This window comes from Chrysoperla carnea, chromosome 1, assembly GCF_905475395.1.
Source record: "Chrysoperla carnea chromosome 1, inChrCarn1.1, whole genome shotgun sequence".
NCBI lineage: Eukaryota > Metazoa > Arthropoda > Insecta > Neuroptera > Chrysopidae > Chrysoperla > Chrysoperla carnea.
Genome location: NC_058337.1, coordinates 91,093,508 through 91,118,638, shown reverse-complemented (window position 1 = coordinate 91,118,638; position 25,131 = coordinate 91,093,508). Strand labels below are relative to the sequence as shown.

Here is a 25,131-nt window from a genome sequence, read left to right as displayed (position 1 = left end):
TTGATTTAGACTTTTTAAATCTTTTTTCCTTTTTGAAAAAAAGTCCTAATTTATACACGATGCACGGTGAACTGAACTTTTTATACCATGCATATATGTAATATGCAAGGTATACTAAGTTTAGTCCTAAGTTTGTAACGCTTAAAAATATTGATGCTATGAACAAAATTTTGATATAGGTGTTATAAAATCACCTAATTAATCCAATTTCGGTTGTCCGTCCGTCAGGGGCGTAGCTACCGCCGTATTTGCCGTATCAATTATACGGGGCCCCCGGGCCACGGGGGCCCCCAAAGTGTGAAAGGAAAAAGAATAAAAACTTTCTAATTTATTTTATTTTACAAATGACAAAATTCTATAATAATTTAATAATCTAATTTAATTATAATAATTTAATAATCTAATATTTAATAGTTTGCTAAATGAATCCAAAGATTTAGCAAAAAAGTGGGGGGTAACAACTGTTTTTAAAAACAGTAGGCGAAAGATAACGAAGCGTTTTTTTGATGAGTTATCACAAGATGAGAGAATTTCCGACCCGGAATCCTATTTCAAAGTCAATGTATACTATTGCTGTTTAGATATATTAATTTCTCAAACTAAAGAAAGATTTCAGAGCCTTTGCAACCTGAGTAGTATATTCGAAATATTACAACCGGAGAAACTCCTATCTTCTTCAAGCGAAGAGATATTAAACGCTTCCGGAAAACTGTCTGCTAAATACAGTAAAGACATCTCACTTAATCTTTGTGACCAATTAAAGGCTCTAAAAACATGCTTAAATTCTGAAATTAAAAAAATTTATTCCATTAAAGAACTCATTGAATTATTGCTAGTAAAATTCAATAGTCTTGCATCCAGTTTTCCCGAGGTAATCACAGCATGCTTTTTATTCTTGACCCTTCCAGTTACAACCGCAACGGCAGAAAGAAGTTTTTCAAAATTAAAACTAATAAAAAATTACTTAAGAACTTCGATGGGACAAGAACGGCTGTCAGACATCTCACTATTGTCCATAGAGGCAGAAACTTTAGAAAAACTAAAATCATCATCAGCCATAAATGATTTAATAAATCAGTTTGCCGATAAAAAGGCAAGGAGAGTGAATATTTAAAATTCGATTTTTATTTGTAAAATGGGTAAATTATGTGATAAATAAATATTACTTCTCACAATATTTTTTTTCTTTTGTGAAAAATCTTTACCTCCATATAAGGGCCTCCAAAAAAATTTTTATACGGGGCCCCGACAAGGCACGCTACGCCACTGGCGTCCGTCCGTCTGTGGGCACGATAACTCAAAAACGAAAAAAGATATCAAGCTGAAATTTACAGCGTACTCAGGACGTAAAAAGTGAGATCGAGTTCGTAAATGAGTAACATAGGTCCATTTTAAATGTAAAAACCACAAAAGTTTAAATGTAAAAAATGTTCCTGTTTACCCGTGAGGGCGCAAATTCGGCGTAAATTGTATAGTATGTATTATATAAATTGTATATGTATGTGCAATGTGATAGAATAATCAACACTATTTATGTATGGTATTTCAACAATTATCTCAGTCAATTGTTCGTTTTCACTTGTTCAAATTGTGTTTGTTTCTTTTTTGACAATAGGTATCATTAATAATATTATTAATAGATGTCACTTCATTTATTCATTCATAAAAACGCCGTTAGATGCCAGTATGAAAAGAATGTATTGTTGAGAGAATACAGCTTCTGTTTGTTAATTTTTTTTTATTGTTTTTAAATATTTATGAACTGTTATGTTTTCTCTAAACATATCATTTCTCGATCATTTACGACTTTTTGAATAGACATCATATTATTCTTTTTTTGTCGTTTTGATTTTTTCCTATGCAATAGTAGATGTACATTTATTATAAAATCAGTGAGACCGTGAGTTGAGGCGAAATTTCCATGATTAATTTTGTCTACCTTTTTGAAGAAGTAAGTTTGGTAATATACTTGAAGTTTTAACTGTTACTTGAGTGTTGAATTTATGGAAATCAAATTTTTTTATTTTAGTAAACTGTTTCTCAAATATTTTTTTTCGTCTATCGAGAATGTTAAAACATTAAAACAAAATGAATAACCAAACGTAAAAAAATTTAAAGTAATTTGCAAATGTCGAAAGGGTTAAAAATGAGTTTACTTTATTACAATTGTACTGCATTTTTCAATACTTTTGATATTTGCTAACTTCGTCCTACTTTTTCCCATGTATTGTTGATTTTCTTTTTTCATACGTTTACATAGCTGGCAAAAAAAGGCAGCTATCGAAAACTTGGCACCCCGAGTCGCGGTTAAACTTCAAATTTGTTATTTATCAATCCTCATAAAGTTGAACAAAAATTATCATAGAAAGTTCGCTTTATTATGAACTCACGGTCTTAAAACTATTACTTATATATCTGTATTTGAGTTTTATAAATGAATGGTCTAAAAATAAAATGCATACAAAAATAGTATTTACTATCATACTTACTCGTAATGTATAGTTAATGCATGCATCTCACTCATATGTTCATCTAATGCAACTCAAATGAGTTTCTTTAATTTTGTAAATAGTGTTTTTTTTTTTATTAATAGTTTACCTTAAAAATGGAATTGTTCTACCACCTGATATTTTTATACCATGCATATATGAAATATACATAGTATATTAAGTTTAGTCCCAAGTTTGTAACGCTTAATAATAATGATGCTAGGAAAAAAATTTTGTCATAGCTGTTCATAAAATCACCTAATTAGTCCATTTCCGGTTGTCCGTCCGTCTGTGGACACGATAACTCAAAAACGAATAAAGATATCGAGCTGAAATTTTTACAGCGTACTCAGGACGTAAAAAGTGAGGTCAAGTTCGTAAATGAGCATCATAGGTCAATTGGGTTTTGGGTCCGTAGGACCCATCTTGTAAGCCGTTAGAGATAGAACAAAAGTTTAAATGTAAAAAATGTTCCTTATAAAAAAATAAAAAACTTTTGTTTCAAACATTTTTTTGTAAACATCACTGTTTACCCCCGAGGGCGTTAATTAGGTGCAAATTTTATAGTATGTATTAATATAGGAATATCAGTTGTGTGTGTGTCTATTTAAAAGTGAATATCTTTTGTTATTTACGTGACGTCAAAAAAACAAACGATTGCGCATCAACACTGTCTATACATTTTTGTATGTGTTGTGATAAAGAAATCAACACTGACTATGCATGGTATTTCAACAATTAACTCAGTCAATTGTTTCTTTTCACTTGTTTAATCTTAAATAGAATCAAAAGCAATAAAATCTTTTATGAATGCGTAAAACTCTTCGTTTACACCAGTGTTTCTAAAAGTAAGCTATATCAATCGCTTTTGGGCGGTAATGGCCTACAGAGAGACGATAAGGCTAATTTGTAATAGAATGTTAATATAACTCATTAAAATATAAAGTATCCGTTAAAAATTAAGTGGGTGGTAGACAAAATAAGTTAAGTATTTGTACCTATGTAAAATGTTACATACTCTATAGCGGTCGCAATTTAAATCCGATTTGAATAAAATTTGGTATCAAGAAAAGTTTTGTTATTTGAAAGGTAAAGTTTGTTAATGAGAAAAATCGACAGATAAACAAGGGAGGGGGATTGGTTTGCGCAAAGACTCATTTGTGAAAAATTCATTTTAATGGTTTTTGTGACAAAAAACATTTTTCTAAACCATATTATCAACTCAAATCTAAAATTATCAGCAACTCAAAGCTTAAATTTTTACAATTAGGATATGTATCTAATGGATCTCTTGACTTCTGGTACATATTGACTTATACTACTCACAACTCAATATCTCGTCTGTGTTTAAAGATTGTATGAATTCTTAAGTTATATAATTAATTGTTTTTTAATCTCACACAACTTTTCAACTGTACAAAGATAGATTTAGATACTCTAAATTGATTTTTGTAATCAATTCTTAATGCTATAATAATATTCTTTGACAAGATGTAGAATAGTTTTTAATGTCTTATTTAAAACATCTGTCAATTAACTGACATAAAATGTAACAGCCACCCATCCATGTAAGATTCACTGCATACTCTTCTGGTTCTAGCAGATAATCATGTTTTAATAGAGAGTAACCCTCCAAAAAGACATAAAATATTTTACACACAACAAAATAAGTGTGTCGTATCGTGCCGTGTTGTTGATTCTTTCTAAAATAATTAACACATCACAAATAAACGCTTTTTAAAAATAAAATTTTTCTTGCAGTAAAGCCTGTCAATGAAAAATAAATAAATTAGTAAATCATTCGTAAAATAAAAAACACAAAAAAATTTTAGAATTTAAATATTATTCAGTTTTAAACAAGTGAAAACAAACAATTGACTGAGTTAATTGCTGAAATACCATGCATAGACAGTGTCGATGACTCTATCAAATTACATATACATCACACATTACACATACATAATTACAAACTATACAATTTACGCCTAATTTGCTCCCCCACGGGTAAACAGTGATATTTACGAATAAATGTTTCAAACTAAACTTGGTTATTTTTTTATAAGGAATATTTTTTACATTTATACTTTTATTCTATCTCTAACGGTTTACAAGATGGGTCCTACGAAGACCCAAATGACCTATGTTACTCATTTACGAACTTAACCTCACTTTTTACGTCTTGAGTACGCTATAAAAAAAAATTTCAGCTTGTTATCTCTTTTCGTTTTTGAGTAATCGTGATGACAGACGGGCAGTCAGACGAAAGACGACAGACAGACAACCGGAAATGGACTAATTAGGTGATAATATGAACACCTATACCAAAATTTTTTGCTTAGCATCAATATTTTTAAGCGTTACAAACTTGGGACTAAACTTAATATACCTTGCATATTACATATATGCATGGTATATAAAGCGATTTCAGGATAGTTTAATAAATAAATATCGGAGTCCAGTGAAACATTTTAGCTTTTCTGTTCCTGTAGCTGAACAAGCGAGCTCTTTCTACCCAGCCGTTTATACCCATGTCGATTATGTTATTCTATAACCAATCGAATTTTCGTTCTCAAGGCACGATTGTTTTTGTAAGAGAGTGTTTTACAAAAAGTGAAAAATTAAAAAATATATGTATATATAGAAGTTTTTTGGGCAGGTTTTACTGTAGTCTTATGAGCGCCGCTTGCAAATATTTTGGTTGCAGTGGATATGGAAATAGAATGGGACTATTAAGGGACTCTACATAGGAACTGACATAGAAGGTGTCTTATGACAAGCAGTCATTATTTTAACGGTTAAAGGAAATTGCGCCTTTACTCGCTCGATCAGCTAACGTTAATCGCTTAAATACCCTTAATATATTAAGTTGGGCATCAATATTTTTACAATTTCTGAATTAAAGTTGAAAATTGACAAAATATATGCGGTATATCTTTGATATCTCAAGCGGCTTAAGAACTAAATTCTAATCTTATACACTATGGACGACATTCAGACATAAAACTAAGTGTGTACGAGCAGACAGGGGGCAGGCTGGTAGGAAAATTTTATTAACACCAGTTCCCAAATTTTTTATTCACCATCATTCTTTTAAGTTAAGAGTAATAAGCATACTTGTAGATATTTATTTTTTTACGCCCATATTTGATACCTAAACCTTTAAAAAGGACACTCGCAGGTATTAAGACACTCGCTTTATAAGCAAAAAGCTTCGCATATGAATTCTGACAGATGTAAAGTCTGTTAACTTCAATATTATTTCAGACATTAAAAAAATATATTACACAGAAACAATATGTGCATTGTGTACTTTTTTTTTTGATTCTTTCTAAAACGGTTATAATTAATACAAAACAAATATTTTAAAAATAACATATTTCTTTTTTTTGTTACAGTAAAACCTGCGAATGTTAGTGAATTAAATGATGTTACGTTAAAATGGGGTAAAAAATTAAAACTAGTATGTAGAACACAAGGATTTCCACCACCACGAGTACATTGGTTAAAAAACGGTACTGATAATTTCTTAAGGTTAAAACGTGTACGTATACAACATAGAAGGTGAGTAAAATGAATTATTTTTTGTACTTTTTGTTTGCTAATTTGAGTAAGCATACATCTATTACATTTACGGTCATGAAGTTTTTAATTATTTGCATTGTATCATCCTTTTGTAATGATACAGTAGAAATACAGGTGATTTCTGCAATTTTCAGATTGTAAGATATTGAGCATTTCCTTTGATTATGTATCCAGCTTAACTAGCTTCCTTATAAAATATTTTTTTTAAACCAGTATCCGACAAATTGAAGCTTCCGTGCCCGATCGAAAACTTTCGACACCTCCTGAAAGAAAACACCACAGTCATAATAATTTTCGTAGATAATTAGATATTAGTTAGATTCGTATATAAAATAAAATAAATAAAAACCCGACTGCACTAAATAAAATCTAAGGACACTTGGGATTTTAAGACGAATATAACGATACCTTAGCTGTAGAAATTCATCGAGCCATTTGGACGATACGCCGAAGTTATAAAAAAAATTACAAACAAATATTCATACATAGTTGCATATACCTGTACAAGATGCTCCTCGACAGTCGGATAAAATGTTGTTAGGATATGCATAATCAAGCCTCTACAGATAAGTGTATTTAGGCAAAGACACCCAGTGGATATTCAGGCAAAGACTTAAAAAAAAAAAAAAAGTTATAGCTTATTCTTAGAAAACTTAAAAAAACACGCTTTATTGCACTAAAGCTTAGGCTATAATTTATTGTACTAAACTTATCAAACTATAATTGAAGAGCTTAGTGGATGAACATGTTAAGTGACATTTTTGAGGAAATCGAGATTTTCATGTGGATGAACATGTTATGCTCTCCTTTAAACATAGCATGTTTCCCCTTTTCGCTAACCTTTCAAATAAAGCTATTTTCAGTGGATGAAGTTGTTATGTCTTGCATAACTTGTTATGCAAGTTAAAAACTTTACAGCTGATTATCTCGATTCCACTTAATTGTCTCATAACATCTTCATCCACTAAGCTCTTCAATTTATTTTCGACCTGTCGACCATTCGTATGAGATGCAGGTACACTCTACCCACGAGACCTTAGTTTTGGCAGGACTATTAATTTTTCAAGTTAATATGTTTAAAGTAATAAATATTATTCCTATAAGATTATTCCTGCTGATCTTGGCCAAGATATTGGGATAAAATTGTAAAATTATTGTATAGTCATAGAACTTTGATTCGTGTGCAAATCATGTTACTCGGGCAGTTAGAAATAAGTTCAAATTCTTAGATTTTATTACATTGTTAGTTACGAGTGAAGATAAGTGGGGTAAAAAACTTAACAGGTATTATTTTCCAACTTAACCTTAAACATAGGATTCGTTCATTTTACCTTTTTTGATATTATTATAAAAATTACATAACTAAATATCGTATTGTAAAAGTACAAAATAAAATATTGTAATTATTATTTGTTATGAGAGGAATTGAAAGACCATCTGTCACTATCCATCGTATTGTCGTCATATCTTTTATGCGTGACATCACGTACATGTGATTTTTATAACAAACAACAACAATTTAAAGACGAATATCAAATTCCATTCGAATAATTATTTATAAACAAATAAGTACACAACAATATACTTATAGTATATTTACTTTAATCGATTGACTCCTTTTAAAATACAAAAACAACAAAATGTCACCTATAATTATTGTTTTTATTATACTGTAAATATACACAGTGTTCAAAAGATAACGCTATACAAATTCTTATCATACTTTACTGAAAATATCGTAAAGTTGATGCCAGAACGTGAAATTCAAATTAAAATCGGCCCATAATCACGGATAATATAATCATTTTAAACTACAAAGTAGACAGATAATAGACGGAAAGGTCGGACATAGTAAATGACGTCATATACTATTTGTGCTACAATACTTAATTCTGTTTGGCTAGAAAGAGATACAAACAAATCTTTGATGGCTTTTATGTAGGTTATTTTTAAAGTTATTCCAAAAATATATTTTCTCTACTGTTTGTTACATGGATGAACTTTTATTAAAGCAAACAAAAATACATGCATACTCTCTATTGTTTCTACTATTGCATATTCCCTATTGTTTCCCACACTTTCACAATCGTTCAAGCGTCAGGGTTTTTTTAGCGAGAGGTCTTAGGTGAATCTACCATTCATGCCACCCTTAAAACCGGATCTGATCCGCACCATTGTAAATCCACCTTCCATGACTTTAACATGACGCAAGGATTTATAGTTTCTAGAAAAAATGCCATTTCCAGAGAAAATGTTTAAAGAATAATATATTCCTTATCTAAATCTAAAAATTAATATGGGTGTTTAAAGAAATTAAGTTTTTTCGGAAATTATCAATAATTATGAGGGTAATCAAAATAATTTAAAGAAATATATATTGTCATCTTATAGGCTAGGATAACAACAGCAGACAATGAAGTTTTTGATAGTTTTTTAAGCTTCTGCTCCATTTCTAAACTTGATATTGTCAATATTGATATTGATATTTTTAAACTAAATATTGTCAAAAAGTTTACTAGGGACAATTTGTTTACTGAACGAATTTAATTGCCTTTCTTAAATGTCTTGGAAACTATGAAGTATATGACAAACATTGCCTTAAGCTCAAACAAAGTTAAAATGCAACCTCTAAAATATTATAGTATAGGAATTTAGTATTTTTCGTTCCTGATTCTGATTCGTTTCCACAAAAAAAGCAAGTTGTCCGAAAATTTCTTGTTCTAGGCCTCAATTTTTGTCACCTTATTTCCACACAAAGTTTCCACAAAGAAAATTCCTTATCAATAAATTATTCTAATTTGTACCGATTCTTATTTTTTGTTAGTCAAAGAAACAGAAGATTCTATAAAAAATACGTAGATTTATTTTTAAAAAAATGGAAGTTGACCGTCATTTGACCTGGAAGACGTCCTCGTAAAATAAAACTAGACGCAATTTTTTTATTCCCTTCGAAAATTAGAATACTCCTATTTTACGATTTGTTAATAATCTAATACGTTTTTGAAAAAATTAAGTAGAAATTTTAAAAAAAAATCACCTGTATATTTATAAACAATTACAAATACTATTGAGTCGTAAAATATACATTTCCTCAAATAGATGGAAGCAACCTTCCATTTATAGTATCCAAACATATTTTGTATGTTTTTGATTTTGACTTTAAACGATCTATTATACAAACACATTGTGCAAAGCTCTACTCACTTTCAAGAACTAAAATGTTTATAATTCTAATTTTTTGCACTCTTTTTATTTTCAGGCGACAATCAACTCTAGTTATATCGAAAGTAAAACTGGAAGATGCGGGGCGGTATGAATGTTCAGCGCGCGGAGTAATTGGTCCACCAATAACGAAATCGGCATTTGTTCGAGTGTTGAATAATACACGAACTGAAAATAGTAAGTAAAAATATTAAATTTTATGTGCACATTCAACTTTTTGCTTCGGATTAGTTTCTTTAGCCAAATTCACGTATTGTGTTAGTTTATGTCCATGGTCAGGCGTGTTTTGTGAAGCCATTTAATCCGTGTTTCACTGACATACGTTTACAATGAGATGAGTGTTTAATGTAGATGCTCACATACTCTGAATACCCCATTTTGGAAAATTGGGAATAATAAAGATAGGAAAATTTTTTGTTGTTCAAGTGTCCATAAATGATCTTATTATTTCATTTTTGACTGCCTTCTCATTTCTGTATACAATCTGTTTACTTTTTATGCTCCAACTAGACTTTAGAGCCCTTTATAAGCATGTTTGATGTACTAGTTACTCGTGAATTCGATGTTGTACAGCTATCTAAGCTTTTAATTCTTAGTTTTTGTTACAGCATCTTCAGCAGATCCACATCCATGCACTGAAGATCGAGCACAAATTTGTATGAATGGAGGTACCTGTATGTTTTTTTCAACAATTGGCGAATACGCTTGTCAGTAAGTGATTTTTCACAAAAGATAAACTGAATCTTAGTGTGGTTTTCTAACAGAAAAGCTTTGAGTTGTTTAACAATTCTATTCTAATTTTCCAGAAGTTGGTTCTCGCATTTTTTACAATTTTCTTTTTTATCGATTCTTTCTCATAGATTGACTCTGATTTTGTTTCACGTAGAACAAGAGCTTGCTTCAGCATAATATTTCCACCATCTGTATCACCCATTTAAAACCAAGAGAAGATATTATTTCAACAACAAAAATAACATCTTCTTAAGGATTTTCAAAAAAATTTTCGTTATAAATAGGTTACAATCTAACAAATGGTAATATTTTCATTATATCATATATTCTCATCATCTCCAAAAATTTAAAAAGGTTGCCCAAAAAATGAATAAAAATTTTTGGGGTCGACCACCTTTATCCCTTGGGGTATGAAAACTAAGTTACGACCGATTTTCAAACCTACCAAATGTACAGTTTTTGGCTAGACGCTCTATATAAACAAGTAGGTACTCACCTACAATGTATATTGGATTTCAGGGCTCTGTGAGTGGACATGGCTCCGTGGGGGGAGATTTTTTCATTTTTCCCATAGCCATATATCTCGAAAATTGTTCCTCGAATCGAAATTTGGTAGAGAGCTTTTTCGTTGATTTTGTTGAGATTATTTCGGGAGTCCAGAATTCTGCAATCAATTATAGAGCACCCTGTACGTAAAATCGGGCCACTATGCATAAATTTTTATTCAAGTAGTTTCAAAAATTGTACGCTGTCTGACGAATGAAGTATTTCGACTAAATGCAATAATGATATATTTTGAAGTCGCATTTCGTCTGAAGCCAACGTTTTGTGAAATTTAATTAAATGTAATTTTTAACAAATATGTTAGTTCTTTTAAAAGGATCAACTTTCTAATTTAAAGTATTATTCTATCTCTTACCGTTTAGATTCTAAATTGGCTATTAAAGCAACTGATGACAGATTAGTCCCTGTGTATACATATATTTTGACCTATTATTGGTAGTTATAAATGTATAGGTAGCATAATTGAGCCAAATGACTTGAAATTTTGGGTCCATGTCTATCAAGTTGATATGTTTATGTATATTATGTTAGTCATCAGCTTTACGAGCTTTCATTTCTATAAGTTTTGTATATCAACTCTTTTTCTGAATTAGTAATTTTTATTATTTTGAGAGAGAAATACAAAGATTTCTGTTAATTATCGAAACTATATTTCAGATCGTATTTAAGAAATGCGATCTTAATTACGATGAGGAATTTAATTGATTTTATCTCAGACATTAAAACTATCATTACGATTATTTAAAATGAATTTTCAAAATACAATTTTTTCTAATAACTTATACTAACATGGAGATTGTTTTGAAATAATATTTTGTACTAATAACACTGTTTTAAAACATTTAACATGACCATAAACTTCATTCTTCAAATCAAATCATATTTTCAGTTATTTCGTCTAAATAACTTCATTTTTTTAAGTGAATTACGTGTTGAAAACTTATTTACATCAACATTAAATGTTTAACAAACATATATAATCAAATTACTAATTACTACATTGTTACAAGACGTTCAGAGATACTGAAAATTAGAGCTTTGTGGGTAAACAAATAAATAATTTAAAGAATTTGTGTCGAAACGAAAACTATTTTGCATTAATATTTTTAATTTGTTAGTAATTTGTTGAAGGTTAAATGAATCAACTATAAGAAATCAACTATGGAAATGAATGGTCAAATAAACATGGCTAAATTCGTAAATGAGCAACATAGGTCAATTTGGTTTTAGCTCCGCTGGACCCATCTTGTAAACTGTTAGAGATAGAATAAAAGTTTAAAGAAAAAAAATGTTTCTTATATAAAAATTAACAACTTTTGTTTTAAACATTTTTTCGTAAGCGTCACTGTTTATCCGCGAGGGCGCAAATTAGAACTAAACTTTGGAGTACATTTTCTCCAAGACAATAAAAGATATAGAGTTGAAAATTTCAGATAGCTTTAACTAGTGGCCTTTAGAAACATCCTCGAAAAACGAAAAAAAATTCTAGATTATACTTTCAAAAATTTTCGAAAACCAAAATATTGGCGACCGAAAGATCGCCATGATTGTTTTGGTTTTTTAAACTCTTCTAATTTATAAAAAATAATGCAATTACTGATATTCAATGCTTTCTGATATTTCAACATTTAACTCAAATTTGTTTTTGCATATTTGTACGTTCCCTTAAAATATTGCGCTCGGTGTATAGAAACTTGCGAATAATAAATACGACACAGATTTTTTCTGTTGGGGGATATAAGGTAAATGTACATTATTACGGGTTAGTACGTTATTCCGGGAGTTTTTTCTTTTAATCAAAAAATAAGAAACACTAAATAAATTTTTGATTTTAAAAAATAACAGAGCCTGTAGCACTAAAATATGAACAAAAAAAATCGACTTTTGAACAAATCAAATCACTCTTAAATACTCATATCAATCGAAAAAGTGATCAATCGGTTAACATCTGGTTTTATAACCAATATGTTGTCTTTGAACGTAAGATGACAGTGTCAGATTGTTAAGCTTTTTTTAGTTTACTGGTAAGTTTATAATTATTGAATATGTAAAAATATTGATTAGAATGAATAAATAAATCGTTTTAAAGCATTTTCAAATTATTTTAATTAATTATTTTCTTTAAATTATGAATCCCGGAATTATGTTCTTAAATCAGTGATAGTGAACCATATTACGGGAGTCTACCGTAATTAGGGAAAATAAGAGGTAATTATTTTTAACTCTCGTTTAAAATTGGTGTTATAATTATTAAAATATTTTTTAGTGATTGAAGCAGTAGATACCGTAGATTTTTGTGAGGTAATTACGGGATATGTTTTTTTTTTAATTTGGCATAATTTATGCTTAAATACTTGCTTTTTATGATAAGTATATAATGTGTTTTCAACTCCCGGAATAATGAGTTTTTACTTATGTATACAATTCCGGGAGTATCACATAATAAAGGAGAAAATTGAAACTTGATTTTATTTTGTTATTTAAATTAATTATTGATGATTATTAATGCTAAAATAACTTTTACTATTATTAAAAGAATTTAAGAAAATAACAATTCTATTAACTTCATTAATTTAATAACGATAATATTTATAATACCAGTGATTTATTGTCATTACTATTTCGCAATATGTTATGATTTTTTTTAAAATTAATTAAAAATTAAAAATTTTTATTTTTCAATCAAATTTTATATGATAATACTCAATAATATTATTTACATTAAACAAAACAATTTTTTTATTTTACCTATATTAAGTGTGTATCCCGGAATTATGTACTTTCATTCCCGGAGTCAGGTTCAAAGCCAAATTTTATCACGGAATTAGAGACAAACTCGAAGTCCAGAAAATTAACGTTTAATACTATAAATTAAAGACTTTGGGATGAAAAAATGATCAAAACTAATTCTCAATAAATCATTTTATACAACAAATCAATTTTTATAGTGGAAATATTTATATTTATTTCAATAATCAGCTTCAAAGTGGATTATGCCTAAACATCCCGTAATATGGTACATTTACCTTATAGCAAATAATATTTCAATATGTGGCGATTTAATTTGGCATGCGGCCAATTTATAGTGTGGTCATCCTTGTCTGTCTACTGTTACACACCTCTTGTGTATATAATATTTAAGCATATCATTAATGTCTATGCATGAAAGTAATGACTTTAACTCACGCACTAATATTTTTTAAATATGTTATTATAGACGCATATTTAACAGATGTCCGGCATCATATTATTCACAACGTTTGTGTTCTATATGTATCCTACCCTTCATTCAGAATAAGTAATAGCTATCTGACAGATATAAAAAAGTATGTGATGGATTACCGAAAAAGATCAAAATTTTGAAAAGGTGAGAGTACTGGGAACTTGACAAACTATGATCGTGAGATGCACAAATGTATACATTTATAAAAGTATTATTTTGTACCAGGTCTATATTCAATCTTCAGAGGAAATCTGTACATAAATATTGAAAGAAAAGTTTGATCATCATGAAAATTACCAGGTCTCGATAAACCACCAAGAATTGATATATATATATATATATATATATATATATATATATATATATATATATATATATATATGTACAGATTTCCTCTGAAGATTGAAGATAGACCTGGTAATTTTCATGATGATCAAACTTTTCTTTCAATATTTATGTAAAGATTTCCTCTGAAGATTCAGAAATAATGTATGTTACTGGTGTTGGTGCAGGGACATTGCAAAAAAGTCTTCTTTTTGCAATTCGAGGTGTCTAATTTTAGTTTTATCTTTATACTATTATATCTTTTATTGTTTCGCGATCTAAAATTATTCCTTATATGCTTTTAAATGTTAAAGCAATATCTTGTAGAATATTGAGATTATTGGGGAAGGTGGCCTAAAATGATCCCCCTCTCTTTATTCAAATGTTACAATATTGGCATGTAAATTTCTTTGAATTTGTTCAAATTTTTAGAACTGTTCAATATTTCTCAAAAAGGATCGTTTGACAGACCTTGTAAGGAAAGTGGGTAAAATGATCCCATTGCATTTTTTATCAAACAGTTAAACATAAAATATTAACTGTTCCTTTACATTGGCATCAACGATTAGTATGAAAACAGAAATCACTGGTTAATTCATCTAAATCAACACATTCAAGACCCGTTACATGATGGGGGATCAATTTATCTATTATAATTTTACAGACAAAATAGGGATTATTTTAGCCTATTTAAAGGGGATCATTTTACTCGTAACGACATATTTGAAATTCGTCATAAAAACTGGCATTAAAATTTGTTATACGCCTATCAAAATGTGATATAATATTATTAAAAGTCAACAAAAGCCAAAAGTAAAAACATTAATTTGATATAGCGTAATACTACAATTTCATCATTTTATCCTGAGGGATCATTATAGACCACTTTCCCCTACCAAGTATTTAACTAATAAGCTATAAATTGTTTTATCAAAATGATCTTTTGTGAAAAATGAAATATTCTCAATTACAATTCGATAATGGCGAAATTTCTAAAAAAGTAATTTCTGAATATATATTATTTCACACATATGAAAACTTACTTGAATGTTTTAATAGACGGTCAATAACCTTACGTTTTTTTGAATTAATAATTATATAAATATTTTCATTTCAAGGTCAATTTATTTAAAAAACTACATTTAAGCATAGTGTTAACGAGATCGTTGTATTTTTCAAGATATGTAGACAGACAGAATTAAGAAAATATTCCCATTGACTTATTTAATCATCGCAAGTTCATACAATTGAAAATTTTAATTTTTTATACTTTACAACATTGTTCATGTTTATTTGACGTTAAACAGCCGCGTGTTGGGTCTTTTTTTAGAGAGACTATTTTCAATTTATTTTGAGATTTTGTTTTGGTTCAAAAAATCAATCAATCAATCAATCAATTTGGTTCAAACAATTGAAGAGAAAATTAAAAAAAAAAAAAAAACCCGATAAATGCGATAAATGCGATAAATGCGATTTATTCCTTGTAAACTAATTTTTGGAAACATAGCTGTAAAATATTCTCAATCAAGTCAGTTCGACCATTTAGGGACAACGATGCCACTGAGAAACACACAGATAAACACTTTAAACTTATAATACTTCCTCTTAAATCAATATCAAGTGATGGTCAAGGACTTCAAATGAGATGAAAAGGATATTAGAGAGCTATCATTTTTTGGGACAAATTTTTGGAAATATTTTAATTGAAATTGTAATATTTGAGTTGACTTTGTTCTTTTGAATTACTGTTTGAATTACCTAATTATTTTACCATTTCACTTTTTGAAATGAATTGAGCCAGTTTTATTTGATCATTCATTTCCATAGTAATTACTTATATATTAAAACTATATTTCATGCCTTTCCAAACTGAATCAATTTTGAAGATCATCGTCAATTTTTTGGATACGAAAACCTAACCTCACACTTGAAACATAGCTAAGGAAACTCTCCGTAAAATTACCTTTCAAATGAAACCAAAAAAATTAAAATAGGTTCATCCGTTTAGGCGTTACGATGCCACAGACAGACAAACACAAAGAACACACACACATAACGGTCAAACTTATAACACCTTTTTTTTTAGTTCGGGGGTTAAAAAGGGACGAAAGAAAATATTGGCTACCTTCTTACTGTTCAAAAAGTAGGAAAGTTAAGATATAAATTTCTTAACTTAGTGTTTGAAAATGAACAAAAAAATTTTAATATTGGTCAAGATATCCAAGACGTGAAACATTTTATCAAAATTTTTTAGGTGGTCTAAATATATTAGAGATAAAAGGCCGTATATAAAGACTTCGTTTTTGGCTTTCACTTTATGCCTAGAGCTCGTACGCCCGAAATAGCTAAGGCGCTTTTCCTTAATCGAAGAGGCCCGGGTTCGATTCCCGTTGCGATTATATTTCTTTCAATTCTCTTTAACTAAGCCGTACAATTATTTAAATTATTGGAAAAGTTTCGTTCGGATATATCGTTACAAAAGAAAAACAGATTGAAGACATATGCCGAAACAAAAGTTGACAAAGAAAGTTTATAGACTAACAAAACGTTCAAATTTAATCAGAGCTGGTACCAACACAGCTACAAAACTTGTTGAATACAAAAAAACACAACTAGTAACAATTGTTCGTGATGTAGATCCAATTTGGCATATATTATTCTTATCTGCACTTTGCCTTAAAATAAGTGTTCCATATTGCATTGTAAAAGGAGTACTTTGCGCCTTTTAGCGGTGCGAAACATGCTCATATATTGCTTCAACATATCTTTCAACTTTATGTTCTACAAATATAAAGCATAAAGCTATTAGTGTACATTTTTTGGAAACATTCGTAACAAGTCAAAAATTTATGTGGGCGAATTTCTTGGGTAGTCCAGCAACACTAAACAAAGGATGTTACTGAGAAATCCGCAATGTTTGCCACGATGAATACACAAAAAACACAAAATTCATTTTGGTCGGTGTCTGGCAAAATATGTTTAACATGCTTTTATTAGCTTGACATATTTAAGCGGTGCGGTGGGCAGAGAAGTATGCGAATAAAAGCGCTGTAAAAGTTTTAAAAAGAAATCCTATCAATTTTTCCGAATAATTATATTCCATTTCGATAATTATTAAAATAAAAATTTCTTCTTCCAGGTGCGCTAACGGATTTAACGGCAGAAGATGTGATCAAAAAATGCCGCTTATGACAAAGAGTACGTATACCTCATATTCATGTAATGATAAATATCTTTGTTAATAATAGAAGAACAACTATATAAATAATTTAAATAAATTATAATTAAATTATTTATTTAATTTTAATAAAAACAACACACAATATTTGAAACAACTGTAAATATTTTCTCAAATAATGGTGACGTTTTTGTTTTTGTTTTTTTTTTGTATGAGAAATTCATTCAAGAAAACAACAATTTTATATATTTAAATGTATTAGTTGTATAAATAAATTAATGATGCAGATTTGGAACCAAAAATCTTTTCTGTGATTTTATACTCGATTTCGAAAATGTCGTAATTATCAATTGCTAACACCTATATATGTTGTGCTATACAATTTAGATTAATTTAAAACAACATATTACATTTTAATTTTTCATAAAAGCTCGTTTAGTAAATTTTATATTCCAATTTTATATACATGGGCTTTGACCATTTATTCAATTTTCGAATTAACGAATACGAAGGCCACTCCCATGCGCAAGGGTGAGCTTTTGGAGATTCAAACCCCTCCCATTGAGAATCTGTCTACATAAATTTTGAATTAACAATATAGTCATGCAAACATACCCATTTATGAGATTTCCTCTTTGACTTTGTCTTTGAATCGAGTACTTCAAACAGAAAACCTGGGTCTTGGCAAGGCCAGTGAACTAGTTAATGCTGTGAAACATATTTTTATTGAAACTTTTCAAAACTATAATCGATATTTGCGATGAATACGGCATAGAATTGCGGAAGCCAAGGTTCGCGTCATAACAGCTCAACCCTTGTAACATACAAACTGATTCAGTTGAAGATTATCGATCGAATTTTGAATCATCGGAATATTTTATAAAATAAATCTTGTCTCTTAAACTCTTGCTCGACTTTTTTAACTAGAATATTCAATTTTGCACGATGATTCCCGTGACATCTGGGTCAACGAAGTACAACTTGGGCGAAAACGCATTTCCGGATGGGGTGTCAAAAATTCACTCTATGCACTCGATATTTGCAATAAATATGCGTTTTCGAATATCTATTAAATTCTTCGCGTTCTGGCAGTTTTGCCTGTGACAACAGCGATGAATTAACGCTCTTTTTCGCGGTGTAGAGGTCGATGCGCGCTGAGTTTTGGAAAAGTTCTCTGTGCCTCGCATAATTAACTTTTTGCATAACTGTGACTGAATGTCACATTTTGACCAAATTAAATGTTCTCTTACTCGAAAAAAGCATTTCTTGTTTTTAATAACTTTATGACCTAACATGGAGAATAAAAGTTTGAACCCTTCCCTTACATTATTCCTGCGCCCGGGCCTGACGAAGGCATTTAATAGTAACATTTCACACCAACATAGATTTTTTTTGATTTACCTTCTTCCAGTTCTCCAAAAATGCCTAAATTATAAATGTTTGCCATTTGGCCGGTATAAGCTATAAGACCTGAAAAAAAACTATTCTTAAGCTAATTTCAATAAAATAAAAGTTAAAATTTTTGATTCCAGCCCTGTATGATAAACTATTTGTACAAAATAAAAATTCAACAATTTTTTTTGTTCTGTGATGTATATATTTAAATAAAATATGTAAAATTTAATAAATTTAAATATATAAAATTAACATTGTTAATATTATTATTTTATAATAATTGTTGTATTATTCAGGGTACAAAATCTTTGTAACAAAAATATTTTATTTATAAATGGCGTGTATGAAATATTATATTATTTAAAAAATAAAAAATAAAATTATGATGAAAAACTCTCGTGTACCTAATTTAATAAACTTTTTTCTGCTATATAAATATTTTTTACACACTTCCAATCATCAAAATCGAAATGATTGCAGAGAGTTCAATTTTTCTTAATTCCACTGTATTTTATTAAAAGTATTAACATATAATTTCTTTGGAAAATAAATCCACGTGAGCTTTTCATCAATTAATTTAAACGTTTTTATTAATTTTTTGCTTAATAAAAACTTTTTTTGTACGATTAATCTTGTAAATATTTCAATCGACTATTAATTTTTTTTTTATTTCGAATTTATTTAAAACGAATTTAATTTTAAAAAAGGTACTTCTATTAACACAGAAGCGTGGATCTCGAGAAACAGGGTCAACCCAGGAGGCACAAATTAAACGCAGAAGTATTATTTCAGATATTCAAAATTCCTCAAATGCGTGTCTTAGCAATTTAATTAATAATTCACGCTTCTATGTATTTAGACTAGACTTCGTTTACTATAAAAAAAAGTTCAACATTTATTAACAGGCGCTTCTACAAAAAAGCATATTTTAGATGTTGAATAACTTTTGACTTTTTTTTTTTTTTTTTAATTTGGGAAAATCGAATTTATTTATTTAAAATTCAAGTTATAAAATTCTTTCACTGTATAAATGTTAACATTTAAATATAAAAGCTAAATAAATCTTAAAAATAATCTCATCCAAAGATTAAGTAATTAATTTTGAATTAATATGTATAAAAATAATTATTATTTTTACTATATAAATATATTAATATTGAAAAAAATGAACCTGGGACCGAACTTAATTTATTTTATTAATCTAAAAATTTAAAAAAAAATTTATTTTTAAAACTAATATTTTTTTCGTTTTATAATTTTTTTTTCTTTTTTCTAAATAAAATAAAAAAACGAAAACCAAAATCGAATAATACTCAAATTTATTTTTAAAAAAAATTTTATTGTAAAAAATAAATTAAAAATATTGTAATAGTTACTTACAATATTCACAACAAATTTAAGAATAAACATCTGAAAAGAACGTAGTTTTATTTTTTTCTATTTCATATATACAGTGAAAAACCGTTCATAGCAATCGCATAAAGGCCAGATTGCTTATTATTTTTATTTAAGTACAAAGTATCTGGATTACCGAGCTTTGTTCGGTATTTTTTGAGTTAAAATTTTATGACTCATATAAGAACCGTTTAAAATGTCTCCATGCACATGTCAATTTTAATGTCCCGGTAATGTACTTTATTTCATTAACTACGATATACAACAATAGATGTCAGGAAGAGTCATATTTTGCAGTGTATGTTTCAGTTTTTCCTGAAAACACGGACAAAACGTCGTTTTTTAAAAATGAAATCTAGCTAGATGGACTTTTTGCCCTAAAAAAACCCTGCATACTCACTTTCATGTAAATCGTTGGAGCTATTTCTAAGATAAAAAGAACTTAGCATTTCTTCAATTAAAAAGATATCATTAAGGGATACAATTGAATGCTTGGATGGCAAGTTTTAAAACATCCACCTTGCCTTATCCGACTCTCCACTTGTTTCCATTTCTATGGAATTCTCATATCTTTACAGCAGAACTTACAAGGTCATTTTACCATAAAAAGGTTGCCGATCATAATGTACGAGACAAAAACCTCGAGATGTTCTATATATAAGATTAATAGTGACATCACCTAAACAGGTGTTTCAATTTAAAACGAATACATTTCCATGAGTTAATGAGGTTTTAGAAAAGCATCTGATATTTTATGAATTTTTTGCAAAATAAAAGTTTGACGTGTTTCAAAAATTTTCCATTGAGTATCTATTTTATTTCTCTAAAAAATATTCTCTAATGACTTAATGGTACTGTCGGTTTAAATGGTCAGTCCACAATTATCATAATAATCATGTATCATTTAATTTTCATCATTATAAAAGGGCAAGTAAATCAGATTATTATCTACTGAAATCGTTATAGAACACCACTGAATTTTGAAACTTCTTCATGTGTCCTCCATATATGGCAATAAAATACTGATTATATTCGCAACATAGTATCTGTCGGGGCTCAAAGGTAGCACAGGATTGCCGTACGTCCTTAAATGAGCTGGCGGAACATATTAATGTAAACCTGGTATGGGTACCGGGACACAGGGAAATGGCACAATGCTGCCAAACACAAACATCACTAATTATCCGGAGTTCCATTTGCGAACTGCAAGTTGCTCCTCAAAGAGGATATCTTAAAAAAGGCCAATCTTATATGGAGGGAGAAACGTACTTGTGGTACTACAAAACGGATATGGTCTGAGTACAATCGCAGTCCATTCTGTATCACAATGGACCCTGTGGTGGTCCATCCTAAGGCAAGTCACTCTAACCTAACTTTACCTATCTGTCGATAATTTATCGCTTTAAGTTACTTTAAAAAATTTGTTAGGGCTCAGAAATCCAGAAAAGTGACAAAATAATTTCGAATATCAAGCAAAAATATTTTGTTCTAGGCTCTAAATTGATTGAAAATAGAATTGAAACATATATTAACAGTACCTAATGCGAAAATAACCACTAGTCAGTTCAGAATACTTAATCTACTGAAACTTTTTACGCAACCAAAGAAAAAAACCATTTTAAGCTTTGCTATGAACCTTGTATAATTAAACAAAATTCATTTAAACATGTTATTTTATGAACATTTTTTCTTACTTCCGTCTTCTCTAAGCACACGGACAATTTTGGCAAAGTTTTCATAGTGCTATTTTTGGTAGAATGTTATTCTAGAGTTTCTTAAGACATGGAAGTCATAATCAATAGAATGAGGTTATAAATTCGAATTATTTTCAAATTGAATGTAAATTAAATTTGCAAGATTTCAATTTATAAGGACAAACTATACGTCATAAATGAATTGGTCGTTATTTGCGAAATCTTAATGGGTACGAAGCTACGTCGCTATAAACGGTTTTTGCTGTATTTTCGTTTATTCCAAAATTTTTGAGAAGGTGCATCAATGAAAAAATATTGTAAAATATCTAGGGGTATGTATTTAAAATAAATTTTTACATATTTTTGGGTGGTAACTAACATTCTAAAAATGCTTGTTTATGATTTATCTAACACAATTTTTGGTACTAACTCTTTATAATTATTCTTCATGTAAAATTTATAGGATAATTGAGAAATTTTTTGTAGTTCTTAGATTTGTTGTGACTAACATAATTTTTGGTGTTTGTTTTAATCTAATACGGCCCTGGCGGTTTTTTTTTCATATATATTAAAAAAATTATTTATTTATCTAATATTGTGTTTACTTTATAGAAGAAGATGATATAATTCCCGAATGAGATTCCGGATTGGAAATACATTTCATGGAATTACATAAAAATGTTCACTAATGACGTACAATTTAAATATGTCATCAGGTTTGTATAATCTTTTATAAATTTTTATAAATTTACGTAGATTAATAATTTTTTTTTTCTTCTAAATGTTTTAGAATATACAATGTGTGAAGATATCCAAAATATGAAAAGAATGTATGAAATACCAGCAGGCTGGATTAAAAAAATAATTAATTAATCGCAATAAATTAATGTTTATTTTTTATTTTTGTTAAACAAAAAAGTTTTCTTAGTTTTTGTAGAATATTTACGACTTATAACAAAATTTAATGGACTTAGTTGTAGTTCTGCGTTTAAGCAAGCAGTTTAGCACCAATGCCTGAAATACATTGGATATAACTTTTGGGTGAACCTACGAATTTGTAAAAATCTCAATTCTGATGCGCGTTCGCAATAGAGTTCAGACCCGTGAGATTTCGAGCTAAATATGAAAGAAAATACTCGAGGTGTTAATGCTCATTTATTCAATTTTCTAAGATAGTAACAAAAAATCACTTCTATCGAACAGATCATATTATTATGCATCAATTTTATCTGCGAACATTGTCAGACGACTAAAAAAAAAATTTTATTCAATTTTATAAATTGAGAATAGCTAGTTGAATTTTTTTATTCTTTTTCTACACTTGGCAAAGAGGGCTATGTAACTTCTAATAATCTTCATTCTTTTAAAAATACATTTTGTATAAGAATGCTTCAATAAAAAGAATAGGGGGCATATGCGTAAACTGCCCATTCTTAAGAAAGCTATTGCGCTATTTACTTTAATGAAGTAATGGAAACCCGTAGAATACCATGTCAGAATAGCCGGTATAAAAACATCTCCTGAATGTAGGCCATGATAAATATACTCTAAGATTCAAAGTATAGAAATGACAATAATAAACACAAAACTAAGAGATGATTTTAGAAGAAAAGGATACACGCAAATGAAATAGATGCGAACCTAACGTATTGCGCATGTGTCAAGGTATCATACCCTTTTTATGGAAACTTTTACCCTTTATGAAAATTCATTTCAAATTTGATGGGTGTTTTCCAACTGTTAACGAACTGTATATACGAAACGAAAATATGCAAAATATGAAAAAAATTATTATGATGTATATTATTCATACAAAATTTGTCGTATTATTTAAACTGTACGATTGCCGTTTACAAATGTGATTATATCTGGAGAAAAAAGAATCATACCGTTGCAAAACGCTCATTAAATTGAGAAAATGTTTTCTAAAGAGTACAAAATTTGTCATAAAAAAGGGCGTGTAACACCCAGTACTTTTTTCATTTTACTAATACTCTTTAAACCCTTTTTTAATTACCTTTATTTTGATACCCTACTCGATAGAGGTTTGGTTAATTTTTTTATTAACATATTACTATTTCACGCCAAAAATTCGCCATTTTGTTTTCAAACACCTATCTAAGAGCCTTTGGATTTTTAAGACACATAGTCGAAAGCCGTCTAGCAGTTTGGAAGATACGAGGTAATAAAGAAATTTACAAACAAATGTGCATACATATAATACAAGATACATGCGAAAAACATAACCACTCCTTGACAGTCGGGTAAAAAAGTGTGGCCTTTTTTGCTAAATGTATTTAAAGATTACAATTTATTTATCCGAAATTTGAATATGTCTATTGAGTAAAAATTAAAAACAAAAAGACATAAAAAAGACTCGAAATTAAGTCCTTTAAAAATATTTTGTAATTAAAATGTAGTTAATTAATACATACATACAATGTAATACCAAAGATAAAACAAAATATTGTTTTTTAGTACAATAATAATAATCAAAAGTTTAATATAAAAATTATTATATTAATAATCTTTGTACATATAAAACAATTAATATAATCTAAGATAAGGTCTTATCGAAAAAATTATTCGAATTCATGCCTGCAAGTATTTGAAATATAGTCAAAATATATTTATTTTCTATCCTATGAAGAAAAAGATAGAGCAGCCATCTTTTTGAAAGTCAATATATATAATTTTCTGACTTTTTCTGACAAGAAAGTAAATTTCTGACTTTTTATAACTTGTAAAATTTCAGGAAATATTTTTTGGTTTTTGATGCCTCGAAAGGATGACCGTACTATTTTTCCCTCATATGATAGAAAATGATTGCACATAACAATCGACCATGAAAAGAGCTGCAGGTTGGAAGCCGAGTAATGATTTTGGTTGGCTGTCTTTTATAATAAAATATTTTCGATGTAAGCTTTTTTTTTCTTTTTAAAAAAAAAAGTGCTATCAAGTTGAACAAACAATATATTAAGTGTTAGAAAATTGACCCTGTTTATTTAAGACAGGAAATTTCTGTATTCGTGATGACTATTATAGCTTGTAGATCGTGAGCCCATAATGAAGCAGAGATATTGTTTGTCTACTATTTGGAAAATTGAAAAAGATAAGTTTGATAACAAAAAAAAAAACGTGAGTTTTTAAACGTGGCTTTAGTGTATAAGCCAGGAAGTTTGCAAAAGTCGAAGGATATCGGATTCTTGAAAGAGGGTCTCAGGATACTTTAAGAAAATAAAAACGTAGATATTCAAAAAGCCAACATTCGAGCTTCGGTTAAAAGTTTTTTTTAATTCGGCTATTACTAAACTTAAGTTGCGCAATGCTCCA

General features: G+C 28.9%; 1 protein-coding gene across 2 annotated transcripts in view; it reads left to right on the top strand.

The window, feature by feature from the left end:
• The window catches only part of LOC123301488 (protein vein), a 114,341-nt gene extending 96,960 nt beyond the window's left edge, over window positions 1–17,381 (top strand). The window contains exons 2-5 of one of the 2 annotated variants that reach the window (XM_044884252.1): window positions 5,885–6,050; window positions 9,331–9,470; window positions 9,902–10,004; window positions 17,276–17,381. In XM_044884252.1, the coding sequence (XP_044740187.1) occupies window positions 5,885–6,050; window positions 9,331–9,470; window positions 9,902–10,004; window positions 17,276–17,378 (512 nt within the window). In that variant the 3' untranslated portion in view covers window positions 17,379–17,381. Of the gene's footprint in view, window positions 1–5,884; window positions 6,051–9,330; window positions 9,471–9,889; window positions 10,005–17,275 lie in introns of both variants that reach the window. The other variant, XM_044884242.1, reaches the window with a different exon arrangement.
• Window positions 17,382–25,131: the final 7,750 nt, after the last annotated feature.